Raw genomic sequence first — 15,223 nt, forward strand, 5'->3', positions numbered from 1 at the left:
CCCTGCCCTGCATGTTGAGGTGTCCTCTGACTTCAAAATCCCTGTTGTGTTCCTATGGCAATGATGGTTTGTGCTGTTGGGAAACTGTGTACGTGCAGCTACTCACACAGAGTCAATTAAGGTTTGGCAGACAGCCAGAAGGCAATCTGAAGGAGTAAGTCTGCCTGGTGATAACAGAGACATGGAGACCGCCCCCTGATTGGTCAAGCTCTCTCAAGCGAGTGATAATTAATGGCCTACTAACTGGAATGTGTTAGTTCAGAGTTCAGTGGTTCAGTGTTCGTGACTTCAGAGTTCTGTGTCAGTGTAGGAGCTGTGAGTCATGTCAGAGAGAGCTAGCAAAATATCCGTGTTCTGTTCCTGTAAATAGTCCACTGTATATAATAAACACCTAACTACAAGTTCCTGGTTCCTGCTTCGTCTATCCTGTCTGCAGCCAAGTCGCCAATTGCTTCTGTGGATTCTGCGTTTACTCTGCTAGGTCTGACTAAGGTCTTGCAACTAGTCAGAAAGTTGCAAAACACCAAATAGGTTTTACCAATGGGAGATCCAAGAAAACTTGCTTGTCCCCATTAACTCCACCTCTGTAAACCACATTCTTCCCTTAGGGTTTTCTGCATTTCACTTCTTCTGCTGTCTGGGCTGTTGGCATTCTGCTTCTCATCCTCCGACGGGTGCGTAGTCACTATTTTCAGAAGTGAAAGCAGTTTTAAAGTAGTTCAGCGCATTGGGGGGGGGGCACATTCTGTGCTGAGAAAACTGTAAAACATCAGAGGTCCCTGCTTGGCTACAGCCTCCTCGCCCCGGTCTCTTACTCAGCACTGTGGTTAATTCCATCCTAAAGTGTTTGGTGTGGTAGAGCACATTTTCTGCTGCTGGCCTGGGAACCTATTAAGCAGTATTTGTGAAAGAGGATTTGAAAATCCCAAGTAGGAAAGGTGTGAACCGTAAGCCTTTCTCCACTTTGGGAAATGGACAGTTTTCAGGCCTCATCTCAGTCAAGAGTAGCGGCAAGGAACTGTGAACATACACTCAGCATGGTCTACAGAACACAGTTTTTACAGCCTTGTAAGTTTGTCAGTCCTCATGAGAGAATTCTCTTTGGAAATAAATAGAGTTTGCCCAAAGCAGACATAAAAGAAGCAGCTGGGCAGTTTTATATCCAGCTACCAGGAAAAGAACATAAAGAATCTTTCCCCATAATTTATATGCTGTACATGCCAAGTTGAACATAAATAGTAACTGAACATAGATGCCCACTGTAAAAAAATAAAATAAAAATTATGCAAGTGTTTCTCACATCAAAAGGTGTCATGTAGATGCTGAACTATGCATGGTAGATGTATTTATAAAAAAAATAACTATCAGAAGTCAGAGCCACATGAATTCATTTCTGGAAAACTATCCTTAATTAATTACGGTATATGTACTACTGTCAATATAAACTGACTAATCAGAAAATCAGTCTACTGAGCCTCAGGTTGAAAAACAGAGGCTAACAGAGCATATGTGTTTCCTGCTCCGCACACAGAAAGACATTAATGCAGGGGTCGGGAACCTAAGGCCCATGCGCCAGAAGCAGCCCATGGAGGCCATTTAATCGGCCCACAAGCCGCCTCCGAACCGAGCCGCCCACTCGACGATTCCCCACACTCTGTGCTTAAGCGGCACAGCACGGCGCGGGGACTCTCTTCTGCAGCTCTGGAAATCAAACCGCCAACCTTTTGACTGGCAAGTCCTAGGCTCTGTGGTTTAACCCACAGCACCATTGTATAAAAGAAGAGTGTTCAACAGGCATAGCATCCCAGTTGCTGCCAAAAGTCCTTCTCCCCAGTCCTTCAAAAGTCCTTCTCATCACTAACTACCCCTCATGACTGCAGGGCATCTAGTTACACTTGTATTTTAAAATGCACACACTCATTTGTACGTCTAGGTGCCCACTTAGAAATAATTGCTCTCATTTTAATATAAATAAGCTCCACATCGTGGAGAAGACTGTGAGCAGGTGCCCTTCAAATGGAGGACTGCCCTCTGTAAAATAGGACACAAGGCTGCCCTACAGGGCTGCTATGGTTGTTAAAAGAAAAACAAGCAGCAACGTAGTGTTAGATTTTTAAAAGCAGGAGCTCCTCATGACAGCCCACTTAGCCATGACCTCCAGGAGAGTCCAAAAAATGCACGCAGCTGTTGTGAAATATTATCACACACACAAGTAGCAGAAGCATGTAGTTAAAAAGTCAATTTATTAGTATCAGCATGCCTATAAAGTTTCCTGGGACTAAGCTCCAGTGAGCTCCGCAGTGCTTACTTCTCCTGCAATAGGTTCAACGTGCAAAACACATCGAGCTTTCACAAAAGATCTTCAGCCAGCTGAAAGGCAATCTTTAGCTTTTAATTACACATGCACAGAAGTGTTACCATTTTAAACGGCTAATGTAAAGTCGGAACCCTATCAATGGAAAGAAAAAAGCATTCAGCAGCTTTTTGATTATTTTCCTGATTTTCTGGCCTCCTTTATGCTAACTGCCACAAACTTGAAAGCGGAATTATCCCCTCGTTCACTGCCAGAGGAAGGAGAGTTTATCAATTTCCCTGGCAGGCTAGAAGACAGGGCCCTCACTCCCGCTCTGGCGGGCTGAGTCTGTGTTCACATGCCTCCCTCTTCCAAGAAACATTTGTTGTTGTTGTTTAGTCGTTTAGTCGTGTCCGACTCTTCGTGACCCCATGGACCAGAGAACGCCAGGCACTCCTGTCCTCCACTGCCCCCCGCAGCTTGGTCAAACTCATACTGGTAGCTTCGAGAACACTGTCCCACCATCTCGTCCCCTGTCGCCCCCTTCTCCTTGTGCCCTCCATCTTTCCCAACATCAGGGTCTTCTCCAGGGAGTCTTCTCTTCTCATGAGGTGGCCAAAGTACTGGAGCCTCAGCTTCACAATCTGTCCTTCCAGTGAGCACTCAGGGCTGATTTCCTTCAGAATTTCCTTGCAGTCCATGGGGCTCTCAAGAGTGTCCTCCAGCGCCATAATTCAAAAGCATCAATTCTTCGGCGATCAGCCTTCTTTATGGTCCACCTCTCACTTCCATACATCACTACTGGGAAAACCATAGATTTAACTATACGGACCTTTGTTGGCAAGATGCTGTCTAGGCCTGTCATTGCCCTTCTCCCAAGAAGCAGGCGTCTTTTAATTTCGTGGCTGCTGTCACCATCTGCAGTGATCATGGAGCCCAAGAAAGTAAAATCTCTCACTGCCTCCATTTCTTCCCCTTCTATTTGCCAGGAGGTGATGGGACCAGTAGCCATGATCTTCGTTTTTTTGATGTTGAGCTTCAGACCATATTTTGCACTCTCCTCTTTCACCCTCAATAAAAGGTTCTTTAATTCCTCCTCACTTTCTGCCATCAAGGTTGTGTCATCTGCATATCTGAGGTTGTTGATATTTCTTCCGGCAATCTTAATTCCGGCTAGGGATTCATCCAAGAAACATAGGTGAAGGTAAAGGGACCCCTGACCATTAGGTCCAGTCGTGACCAACTCTGGGGTTGCAGCACTCATCCTGCTTTATTGGCCAAGGGAGCCGGCGTACAGCTTCCAGGTCATGTGGCCAGCATGACTAAGCCGCTTCTGGGGAACCAGAGCAGCGCACGGAAATGCCATTTACCTTCCCACCAGAGCGGTACCTATTTATCTACTTGCACTTTGACGTGCTTTCGAACTACTAGGTTGGCAGGAGCAGGGACCGAGCAACGGGAGCTCACCCTGTCGCAGGGATTCGAACCACCAACCTTCTAATCGGCAAGCCCTAGGCTCTGTGGTTTAACCCACAGCGCCACCTGCGTCCCTCCAAGAAACATACCTGCATGCTAAGTATTAAGTGTAATATGTATTTTGACCCTCATAGGTTCTGGAGCTCCCTTCCCTTGGACACCTAGCTAGCTCCCAGGCTGATGGTCTTTTGTAGTCCAAGATGTTTTTGTTTCAGCAGGCCTTGAGATGATGGAATTGTCAGATTTCTGCCCTGTTACTTTATGGTAAGTTCCCTGTTTTTAGCTCTCATCTGGATGCCATGCTTTTCTTTCTTCCTGCTCTTTTTTTAATTTTTATCGTATTTTGTTACTTGAACGGTATGAGCAGTCTCAGCCACTGGGTATGAAAAAGATGAGGTATAAATCCTATATAAAGAAACTAATTTTAAAAGTTCTCTCCAACAGATCCCACAAAGGCAAAATAAGGAAAGTGCTTTACGAGACATGGAGAACAGTCCAGGGACAGATGACTTATAAAAATCAGTCCCTTCAGCTAAGGGGGGGAGGGTTCTTTCTAGTGATATGTGGCACTCTTCACTAAAAAGAGAAAAAACTCTCATCTTAAAGATCCTAATGGGAAAACTAAGTGATTTACCAGTATTAAACCATGATGTAACACTGGCGCTATGAGCCAACATGCTGATGCAATTGTTTAGGATCCAGGACCTGGGGGCTTTTAAAACTATTTTGTTGTACCCAAGGGTACCATGATGTATCTTTCTGAGTTGCGAAAAATCAATCCACTGAATATCTATACAGGAAAGTGGTAAAATGTTCACACATCACCACTATATAAAGATCTATGAGATGCCCAGATGCTTTGCAACACAAGAGGAATGGTAGAATTCTCACAAGGGACTTCTGTTCCAGAATTGCTGAAATTTCATAACCTTATGTTAATTTCCAGGAAGGAACAGTTAGTTACCGTGTTAATATTATGCTGATTATCATGCAGACACACACAAAGCTCCAGAGGTCATTACTCTATGTTTACTGTATCTCACTTGCAAAAATTAAGCCTATGCTCTTCTACTATCAATAGCCTGAAAACTGGGAGGGAGATTAAGAATGGAAACAGCAGCATTATTTCAGAATGTTTCTTTAATGTCCTATGTGTGCTATTTCCCAGAGAATTTATGGCCCGCTTGAAGGGCCCCAGATTCTATTATTACGTTTAATCACATTTCATTTTAAACGACTGTGATTTACATAATTAAAAACACAAATACAACGAATACATTTAAAATAAAACCTTATCAAGTGGGCACCTGTGTTAAAAACCCATTTATCTGGCTGGGAAAGCCTGTCTCTGGCATTTCCAACTAGGATTGGGAAACACTTCTTTTTTTTATAATAATTTTTATTAAGTTTTCCATTTAACAATCCAATCATATCACATTTATTATTCCAAATTATACCAATACATATTATATATTCCAAATATTTTGCCAAATTTTAAATTTTGTTGGGGGTTTCCATGTTTCGAGCTCAGTGAGGGTCCAGTCATCTCATATTTCTGCTGCTTTTGATGCTCACAAATCACATCTTCCAGTCTTCTTGTTGTTATCATTTTTCTTCTTAATAACCTCGGAGTTGTTTCCGCGGGCGAGCTAAACCAAACAAGGATTGGGAAACACTTCTGTCTGAAACCCTGAAGGCCCAAACCAGTCATTGTGTTGAGATGGGCCAATGGATCTGAATTGTTATAAGGTAGCTTCTATGTTCTCGCCATGTATTCTCTTGCCCAGCCTTTCCCATAAATTGCATCACACTGAACTACACACACTCACACACCGCCTTGAGTACCCTGAGAGGAAGGCGATCTACACATTTTGAAAGCCAGCAAAGACTGCCTCTCGCACACCAGCCCGTCTCTGAGCACGGGTGGCATAAATAGAGGAGCTGCGCTTGCTCATTCACTGAAATGTCTCGCTGCTTGAGTCATCAGCGAATGCCTGGCTCAATTTGCTCTTTGTCCTCCAGGCACGTCTGGCCTTGGTGCTGTTTTTGCTTCCTGCTCTCCACATATGGCACCACTAATGATGATAGAGTTTTGGCAGAAGAATGCGATTGTTCGATGTCCGGGAGATGGATTGGGGTTGAAGAATCTGTGTTTATTTCTGTGATCAGAAACTGATTGCAGTCAACCACTGACCAAGCAATAACTCACTACTGTGTACTTACTGCTTGTGAAAAGGAACCCTCCTTATCTTCCTTGTTGCATGTACATTCTGACAAGCTCCCACCTGATAAAACAGCAGCTGTACTCTTCCGAGACAGGGTCCAGAGGCTGCGCATTGCAGTAGAGGATGGAGTCAGTGTGTTCATCCTTTTGCCTCTCCCCTGCTCCATGCCCCCACTGGCCTCATATACATGGACAGGCCCTGTTTTGGGGTTCAATGTGTTTGGGGGGGGCAGTAGCCGCATGGCAGCAACCCCTTCTTTTGACCAGCTCACAGAAGCAGCCAGGGGCCGCCACCTCTGTTGCTGCACATTGATTGACTGGTTAGTCACATGATCCAGTACAATAGTGGGAAGGGCTTCTACACCACTAAGGGTTATGTGGCAGAGGGAATTTTCACATGTGGCTTGGCATATCCTTGGTCCAGATAAGCTGTGCCTGTTGAACACTCTTCTTTTATACAACGGCGCTGTGGGTTAAACCACAGAGCCTAGGGCTTGCCGATCAGAAGGTCGGAGGTTCGAATCCCCGCGAGGGGGGGAGCTCCCATTGCTCAGTCCCTGCTCCTGCCAACCTAGCAGTTCGAAAGCACGTCAGAGTGCAAGTAGATAAATAGGTACCGCTCCAACAGGAAGGTAAACGGCGTTCCCGTGCGCTGCTCTGGTTTGCCAGAAGCGGCTTAGTCATGTTGGCCACATGACCCGGAAGCTGTACGCCGGCTCCCTCGGCCAATAAAGCGAGATGAGCGCCGCAGCCCCAGAGTCGGCCACAACTGGACCTAATGGTCAGGGGTCCTTTTACCTTTACCTTTATGGGCACCCTGCCCTCTCTTCCTTCCACTCGTCCTTTTAGAGAGAGAAGGCTCACGTCCACTGTTGGCCCATCCAAGAGGTAGATTGAGGCAGCCGCCTCGGGTGGCAGAATCCTCGGGGCACTTCTGAGGGAGCTCAGCGCCACTGCCAGAGAAGCGAGCGGAAGTGGCTGCAGCGGCTTCAGGGTTCCGGCAAGATCTTGGTAAGGCAGCAAAACGCCTCCGTAAGGCCTGATCTCTTCACTAAGAGCCCGTCTGACAAAACCTTTTTCTATGCAGAGGTTCACACGTGCAGCAATATGAATGTGAAACGCAAGGGATGAAAAGAGCATGATTTTCCAAGAAGAAAATGTAAGCAGGGACAGGCAGGAAGCTAGCATGTCCTTCTTACAAAATCTAAAGGGATTTTCCCGCCCACCCCCCACCCCGCTCCCCGCAATCCAACCGTGTGCATTTCCCTGTTGAGGGAAAATCTATTAGAATCAATCCTTCGAAAGCACTTAGCGCATGTCTCTTTTAAGTGTTACAGCCTCACCACAAGAGCCACTACGGGGTCATATCCTGCTTGTGTGTTTCCCATAGGCATCTGGCTGGACACTGCATCGTAGCCATATGTTGCACTGAACATTGCCGTAATCCAGAAGGACGTTCCATGAGTTCATTCCATGGCATGGCTCTAGCCTGGAATGACATAGGCCTGGCCCATCCCGTTGTCTTTCCCCTAGAATTATTACCCTCCCTGTAGGCAGGTTGCCAATACTGTGGGAAAGACACATGCAGGTGTCCCTTTCCACACGGTTGGAGCCAGGCTATAGGATGGATCCATGTGGCTCCCATAGCAGGGTTGTAAAGGGCAGTGGGCCCCATAAGTGCTGGCCTCCTGGCCAAATAGTCCTGAGGACAGGAAAAGCACAGGTGCAAAGGCGAAGCTGCCAGTTTTTCTTTGCAATTTGCACTGAATTCTACTCTGGAGAATCCCTGACCTTCAAGAGCAACTTTATAGGGTAGGTGATGGGCTGCCTTGGGAAACAGTGACATAAAAGAGGGACACTGTGTATGGAACTCTGCGCATGGGCCTTTGGATCCTAGCCAATGTCTTCTTGGCAATACCCAACCCCCAACCCCCAAATATGCAACTCTTCATTGTCTTCTCCAGGCCATCCTCAAAACTTGACACCATAGTACTCAATTCTTAGGCTATACATGCAAGTATTTTACACCGGTGCACGGCAAAACAGAGTTAAGATCCTATTAGAGGCAGGCTTGAAATAATCGTGTTTAGACTCGGTTTGGTTTGTGCACTAAGTTTTTACTAAGATCACAGTAAGAAAATACTACTACTACTAAGCTAATATCCCTTTGCCATTGGTGTCTTGGTATACATTTGCGTGGACAGGCGGAGTCCCCAGATCCCGAGTGGTCCCCCCCGTCATGTGGAATAACGACTCTAGACAACGCGCTATGGGATTAAATTGGCCACAACTTTATTAAATTTCAAATGTGGGTAGACCTTGGCTCAGGCATTGGGCGTTCTCCCTCCCTAGTCCCCAGCCGGGGACCTAGGGAGCATCAGGGTTATCCAGTGTGTGTGTGGGGGATGGGCCGGCTCTGGAGAACATATGTTCAAGCAGAGATAGCCGCCCCCGTTACGCCGCCGCAGGGGAGAGCAATGATGACCTTTCGGTGTACGGCCAAAGCCTCCCTTCAAAAACCCCTTTAACGGGGAACCCTGGTATCGCCGCCGCAAAGAGGAAGATGGACTAAAGGATTCCGCCCAAGGCCTGATACCGCCAAGTTGTGACGTTTTGCTACGGGAAAGGCGAAACCTGCCAATGCAGGGAAATTCCTTTCCGGCCCTTTAACAGCGACCTTATCGTAGCAGCGCCCGCATACCTGTGGAGACAGGTTAACCTGCAAAACCTATGAAGAAAAGATAACCTGCAAAAGAAGGCATTAACTGAGGGTGGGTAGGGTGGGAGAAGCTCTGGAGCCAAGTGAGGATTAACAATTAAGATCCACCCTCTATTGTGTGGGCAGGTAATCCCTCCCCCTACCTGGCCTGGTTTCCCTAGCAACGCTTCCCCCAGGTGGGATTGGACAACTCACTGGGGTAGGCGGGGACCTCCAGGTATCCCACCCGAGGGAAGGCAAAGCCTATGCTGATGGGGCCACTCCAGATCCAGGGCTGCACGCGTCCACGCAAAGGGCGCCCCCCGTTTTAAGTGGGGAGCGGTCATTGTGTTCTGTTTCACTTCCTGTGCAATTGCAATGCAGAGGTACAATCTGATGATGAAATTATTACCACCCTGCTGGTGGATGAAGACATTTATTTGCACGGAACTATGTGCCCTTCTGGAATATCCTGCTTGATCTTTTGAGGGACCAGTCTTTTCGTATGTGTATCCATTTGCTTGTAAGAGATTGAAAGCCTCTGCCTTCAAATTACTCATGGGGGAATCGGAAAGGAAAATAAAATAAAATGTGAAATGCCTATTGCCTGAAGCTCAGCCAGCAGACTATGTTTACGAAGTGCCAAGTCCCATATCCAAGCCACCAAAAAGCAGCACAATTAACAAAGAAGAAGAAAAAACACATTTCAGTCATGCTAGTTTTGAAAGAAAGAGGGGAATTGTACTTTCTGGGCGGTTTTGAGAAGTCAAAGGGGGGCAGGTACTTATTAAGTGTGCTGTCTTTTGCACTTGGGTGTTCATCCTGACACTATCTAAAGAAGGACAGCACTATTGTGACACATACTGCATAGACACGCACACACCCCAGCAGGGTAATGGCTACAGAATCACTTTGCAAGATGATGCCATTGAATTGAATACAACAGGGTCCTTTTGAATTTGCTTTGCTCCCTAAGTATGGGCAGAATTGCACCAGTGATTATTACAGAGTGGATTGTCGTGAAATTATGCTATTGACCAAGACACTTCATCATATCTGACCATGAGGGTTAGTCTAACTCTTGCACAGAATGTTTTAGACAATCACAGATGTATATATAACCAGCAGAGAGATTGCAAAATAAAGGTTTGGGGTTGTTGTTTTTGTAGAGCTAGTCTGTTTGGAACTGCTACACAACAGCTGTCATCGGGCTTGACTGCATTTCTTCACAAAACAGACTTCCTGGAACAGATCCTCACAGTGATATATATTCATTTCTGGTCCAAGGCAAGCACAACACGTTCAGAATAATTTCTTATAAAACGTGATATCACCAGGTTAAAGAATACGATAACAAGCCAACAACTTGCAGAAAGAAAGCTTCAAGTTTTTTAAGCTGGGATTCTTGGGTAGAGTGGGGAGGGGGGCTGAGATTACTTTTCCCGATATATTCCCCTCATGCCCAGCATCTCTCCCTAGTGAAATCACAGTCTGCTTTGTTAAGATGATGAGAGAGAAAATATTCTGTTCTGAACATCTGGACAGATGCAGCTTAACATGCTAACACTCTTTGTAGGCTTGATCAGAAAAGGAATAAAGCAAATACTCTGTTGCCATTAAACAGATTTACAGCACAATCCCATGCATGCCTACTCAGAAGTAACCCCTACTGAGTTCAGTGGGACTTACAGCTAAGTGTGTCTAGGGTTGCAGAATTAAAGTTTCTAATAATAATTTCATTGCCACACACACACACACACACACACACACTTAGAAAAAAGAGATCCAGATACATACATATATATGCATTTCAAACCTCCCAGAACTATTGAATAACACTTTTATTTTCATACCTCACCTTTCCTCTGTCATGCTGCTAGGACTAGCTGTACCTCCAATACGGCAAAACCCATGCCCATTCCAAAAGTTCAAATAAATAAACGCATGCTGAATCACAAGCATTTAACAAAAATAGAAATGAGTTTCCTGCCGTTAAAAGTGAATTTCAACTGTGTTTTCCAAGTTCCTCCACATTTGTTCAAGCTGCTTTTGGGAGAGGGAGGGAGGAACGCACAAACAAACACAGAGGTAAACAGAACTGGGTATAGGCTTAGTTTTAATATGACAGAGGTGTGGCTGTTTTTTTTTTTTATGCCCACTTGCATATGAAAACATCGTTGCATTTGTGCTGACATAAATGGCATTTCTTCACTGTAACATGCAATTTCAGCATATTCAGAGAAAAGACCGTGGGTTTCTTTTACCCCTGTAAGTGGCTGGAAGTTGGTGGATATGCAGTAAGCAGGTGTGGTTTGTCCTTGGACTGGACTAAAAAGTATGTGGAAAAGAACAGATGTCTAAATCATTGCCATAAAAACTAGAGAGAGAGAGAGAGAGTAGGGAAAGTCAAAATATAAAGTGTTACTTACAGTCCTCTGAGGCGAAGCCATATCTTCTCTATTTGTTCCGGTTGCAGGTATTTCAAAGAGTTGCTCTCAAATTCTTCAATTTCCTTCGTTGGAGACTCCATAGCTCTACGTTTTCACTTTGGTCAAAGCTCAGAGAGAATGGATGCGTCCCCCGAAACATGCACACGCTCCAATTTCCTTTTCCTTTTTTTTTTGGTTAACACTGACCAGGAGCAGCAACCATATTTTCCCCCTGCCTCCAAATGCTCCCCCCTTTTCCACGCACACCCCTGGCTTCCACACGAGGAACAAAAAATTTCAGGTGTGCTCCGGGGGGCAGCTGCGGTGGCATGCCATGTTCCTCAGAGTGATGGAAGGGATTAGAGGCTGATCTCCAGATTGAAGGCAACCACAGATTTTTATTTTTTATTTTTACACAATAAGCCAAGGATACAATCAGTAATACCAGCTGAAGGATCTTTATCAGGGGCGAGGGAGGGGGTGGGGGAAGCCTTGCGGACAATTAAGCTGTCTGAATGGGAGGCCTTATAGTACTGGCAGATGTACAGCTCCCAGTTATCCGCCTTGCCATTCGCTGGACTCACTCTGCGTCTCCCCTCTGTGCTATGAAAGGCAGCCCTCATTCCTTGCAGTGCCGAATTTCTCTCTCTCTCCTTCTCTCTCACACCCACCCACAAATGCCCTCCCCTTCTCGGGTTCTTCCACTTACCAGCCACTTTACTGACAGGCAAGGAAACCGGCAACTGAGGAAAAGTCATCTGTCAGCAGAAGCCTGACCAACGTCTGTGTCTCTTTCTTTCTTTCTCTCTCTCTCTCTTTCCCTTTCTCTCATTCTTTCCCTCTTCATACACAAGAGCACACCAAAGAGTAGTAACAGAGGGAGAGGATAATCCAAAGGGGGTGGGGGAAAGGCCTGCTTCAATTAAAGTGGAACAGAGTCAAGCAATTGCACTAATGCACCTCCAAGAGAATCTGCCTGAGTGCAGCGAGCAATCGTGGATGAGAGGCGACGCCACTGTGTAAAACTGTTTTAGATCTAGGTAAAGGTAAAGGTAAAGGTACCCCTGCCCGTACGGGCCAGTCTTGACAGACTCTGGGGTTGTGCGCCCATCTCACTTAAGAGGCCAGGGGCCAGCGCTGTCCGGAGACACTTCCGGGTCACGTGGCCAGCGTGACATCGCTGCTCTGGCCAGAGCCAGAGCCGCACACGGAAACGCCGTTTACCTTCCCGCTGGTAAGTGGTCCCTATTTATCTACTTGCACCCGGAGGTGCTTTCGAACTGCTAGGTTGGCAGGCGCTGGGACCGAGCAGCGGGAGCGCACCCCGCCGCAGGGATTCGAACCGCCGACCTTTCGATCGGCAAGCCCTAGGCGCTGAGGCTTTAACCCACAGCGCCACCTGCCAGCCCGTTTTAGATCTAGATGCATCCTTTTGGAGAAAAGGGTAAAATCAACTAGTAACCAAGTAACTGCGAAATGGACAGCTAATTACCAACAAATGAACCATTCCTAAACAAGTATTGGCAAAAGGTGGGAACAGCTGACCAATGAGAAAACTTGCTTCATCTCCCGTCGCTGAAAGTAGCCACGGACCGATCATTTTAGCTCCAAAGACATTGCTTTGGATTAAAGGCTTCCATCGAATGAAGCAAGTGACTTTCTGAAGCAGCACTTTTCCGCCAGGTTAAAATTTTCAAATCATGTTCCATAGGATTCTTTTACTAAAAGATGCCCAAATCTTAAGCATTATTATTAAAAACTGTTTACATTGTTTTCCTCTGAATTTGTGTATTGAGAATAACACTGTATGCATCTGATGAAATGGACCTCTCTGTGAAAGCTTTTGTAATAATCTAGTCTTTAAGATGAGGCAAGATTCTTTGATTTTGCTGCAACAGACTCACACAAGTCTATAACCCTGGTCAAAAAAGTGTTATTACTGAGGCATTTCAGTCTGTTTGTAAAGTTTATTCATAGTACCCTACCACCAAGACAAAGTATTTTCCAATGGACCAGGGTCAATTCTCACTTGACATTCTGTACTCAGACATAGATTCTCAAGTGCAGCTTTGTAAACAGCTTTGAGGTTTCATCACAATCAAGTGGTATAAAAAGTATGAAACACACACACACGTTTATTTTTCACCCTGCCCCACTTTAAAATGCAACCATGAGTAGAGGCTCAGATCAGGCTTTTGCTCACAAGCATGTGAAACCGGAGTGCAACAAAACTATTGACACATGCTCTTCATTAGAGATGTCAGAAGATTCCATCAGAAATGAGAGCAGAAATTTCCACAAGTCGCATTTTGGTCCGCGGTGAGGGACAGAAATCACACGAGCATATCTGAGTGGTGCTTGCTATCATTTTAGTCTGCAAGTGTTAGAGTAAATAGTTGCATTATTTTCTGCACTGTTTTTGGCATTTCCTTTCATTGAGGTGTATTTACCGTAAATCAGAGAGAGTTCTTATCTCTCCTGCATCAAAGGAGCGTCATATTTAACTCTTACCACCAGGTTGCAACTCAATGAAAGAGCCAAGAGGAGGGCAATGTTTTCCCATGGTGAGCGCTTGAACGGATGGCACAGCATTGCTCCTCTGGCTTCCCAGTGCCACATGTCACTGCTGGTTACCTAGCAGGGGAGGGTTGAGGCAAGCAACGAGAGCAGCGGATTGGCTCCACTTATGTGCCTGCACCATGTCAGGATTCCCACTCAGCTCTCCCTCTCAATAACCAGCAGCAATGGACCCTGCAAGCATTGCCCTGCTGGCCATTCCTGATTTAACCCCTGGAAAGCATGGAGAAGGAAGGAAGGAAGGAAGGAAGGAAGGAAGGAAGGAAGGAAGGGAGGGAGGGAGGGAGGGAGGGAGGGAGGGAGGGAGGAAGGGGGAGGAAGTCCACAGACAATTGCTCAAGGAGTGCAGCTCCATGGAACTCCCATGTTGTGTGTGTGTGTGTGTGTGTGTGTGTGTGTGTGTGTGTGTGCTTGCCTGCCTGCCAATACAGCTTTCTTCATGGAATCCCTGGAACTGGAAATGCTGTTTGTGAAAAGGTGTCTCAGAAGATCCCGGCTTCAGCTCTTGGCTCAAGGGTACCCAATGTGATGATCTCCAGATATTGGCGCTACAGTTCCCAGCTTCCATGTTGGCTACCCCTGTGCATTGCAAAGAGATCTGGGGTATTTCTTTCAGAAGGGCTGAAGTCACTTTATTACTTCTTTTAATTAGATTGCAAGCTTTGGGTACAGGGCCCTCTGGGTTAAAAGCATAAGGATTCCTGTACAGCACCCAGTTACTATAGACATTTATTCATTATCATTCTTCCATCTTTACCCCTTTGGCTCATGCCTCGCTCAGCTCAATCACCTAGTTCCCTCCACCTTTGAGACGAGGCAGTTGAGAATGAAAAAAGGAACATTTCATTCTGTCAAGGTCATTGTTTCATAAATTGCGGCACATTTTTCAGTGCTGAGACCTACCAGCCCACCTAGTGCTCCTCCTCCTCCTCGGAAAAGACCACCTTGTATTGAATAGAATAAAATAAAAATGCTAATCTGGTCTTAAAATCAGAAGGGGGGGTGGGAATGGGCACTGTAATGACAAAAGTACTGCAAGCACTAAGTGTGTGAAGCATGCACCAAAAACCAGCTCTCAGGGACAGAAATTTATCATCAGGAGAAAAAATCCCAATCAACGGAAAGGAAGATTGGGTACACAGAACAGGTTCAGTCCTGTTGTAGTCTGGGTTATGAGTGATCATAATATCTAAATACAACCAAGTATGTAATATTAAAATGTATTGATACCCTTCCCACAATACAAGATTTAAAAAAAGTTAAATCAATACAATTTACGCAATCAAGTACAAAAACCCTCCCCTTTACAGCTAACCATTTTTTCCCTGCAGTAATTCGTAACAGTTTTTAGATTCACAGGCAGCGAAGCCAGCCACCCATTTAGTGATGTAATTTTCAGGATCTACTAAAAGACACTTTCCTTTTGATGATGCATTCCGGTCTGCAGTTCAAACATTGGGTTTCAGAGATCAGAGATCATCAAAGTGCTGTTAGAGGAGGCATATTAACAGATATGATCTTCCGCA

At 45.7% G+C, this 15,223-nt stretch overlaps 1 protein-coding gene and 1 long non-coding RNA gene across 5 annotated transcripts in view; one reads left to right on the forward strand and one right to left on the reverse strand.

Moving 5' to 3' along the window:
- LOC307199701 overlaps positions 1-7,172 on the forward strand; it is a 401,509-nt gene extending 394,337 nt beyond the window's left edge. The window contains exon 3 of the long non-coding RNA XR_013832141.1: positions 6,699-7,172. This is a non-coding gene — a long non-coding RNA (uncharacterized lncRNA). The remainder of the gene's footprint in view (positions 1-6,698) is intronic.
- The window catches only part of PDE1C (phosphodiesterase 1C), a 280,403-nt gene that overhangs the window by 161,212 nt on the left and 103,968 nt on the right, over positions 1-15,223 (reverse strand). For 2 of the 4 annotated variants that reach the window (XM_079947553.1, XM_079947552.1), the window contains exon 1: positions 11,121-11,769. The exons of the other annotated variants lie outside the window; for them this stretch is intronic. In XM_079947553.1, coding sequence (XP_079803679.1) covers positions 11,121-11,221 — 101 coding nt within the window. In that variant the 5' untranslated portion in view covers positions 11,222-11,769. Of the gene's footprint in view, positions 1-11,120; positions 11,770-15,223 lie in introns of those variants that run through there. 4 annotated transcript variants of the gene reach the window in all.

Source organism: Podarcis cretensis (genome assembly GCF_951804945.1).
Source record: "Podarcis cretensis genome assembly, chromosome: 12".
Lineage (NCBI taxonomy): Eukaryota > Metazoa > Chordata > Lepidosauria > Squamata > Lacertidae > Podarcis > Podarcis cretensis.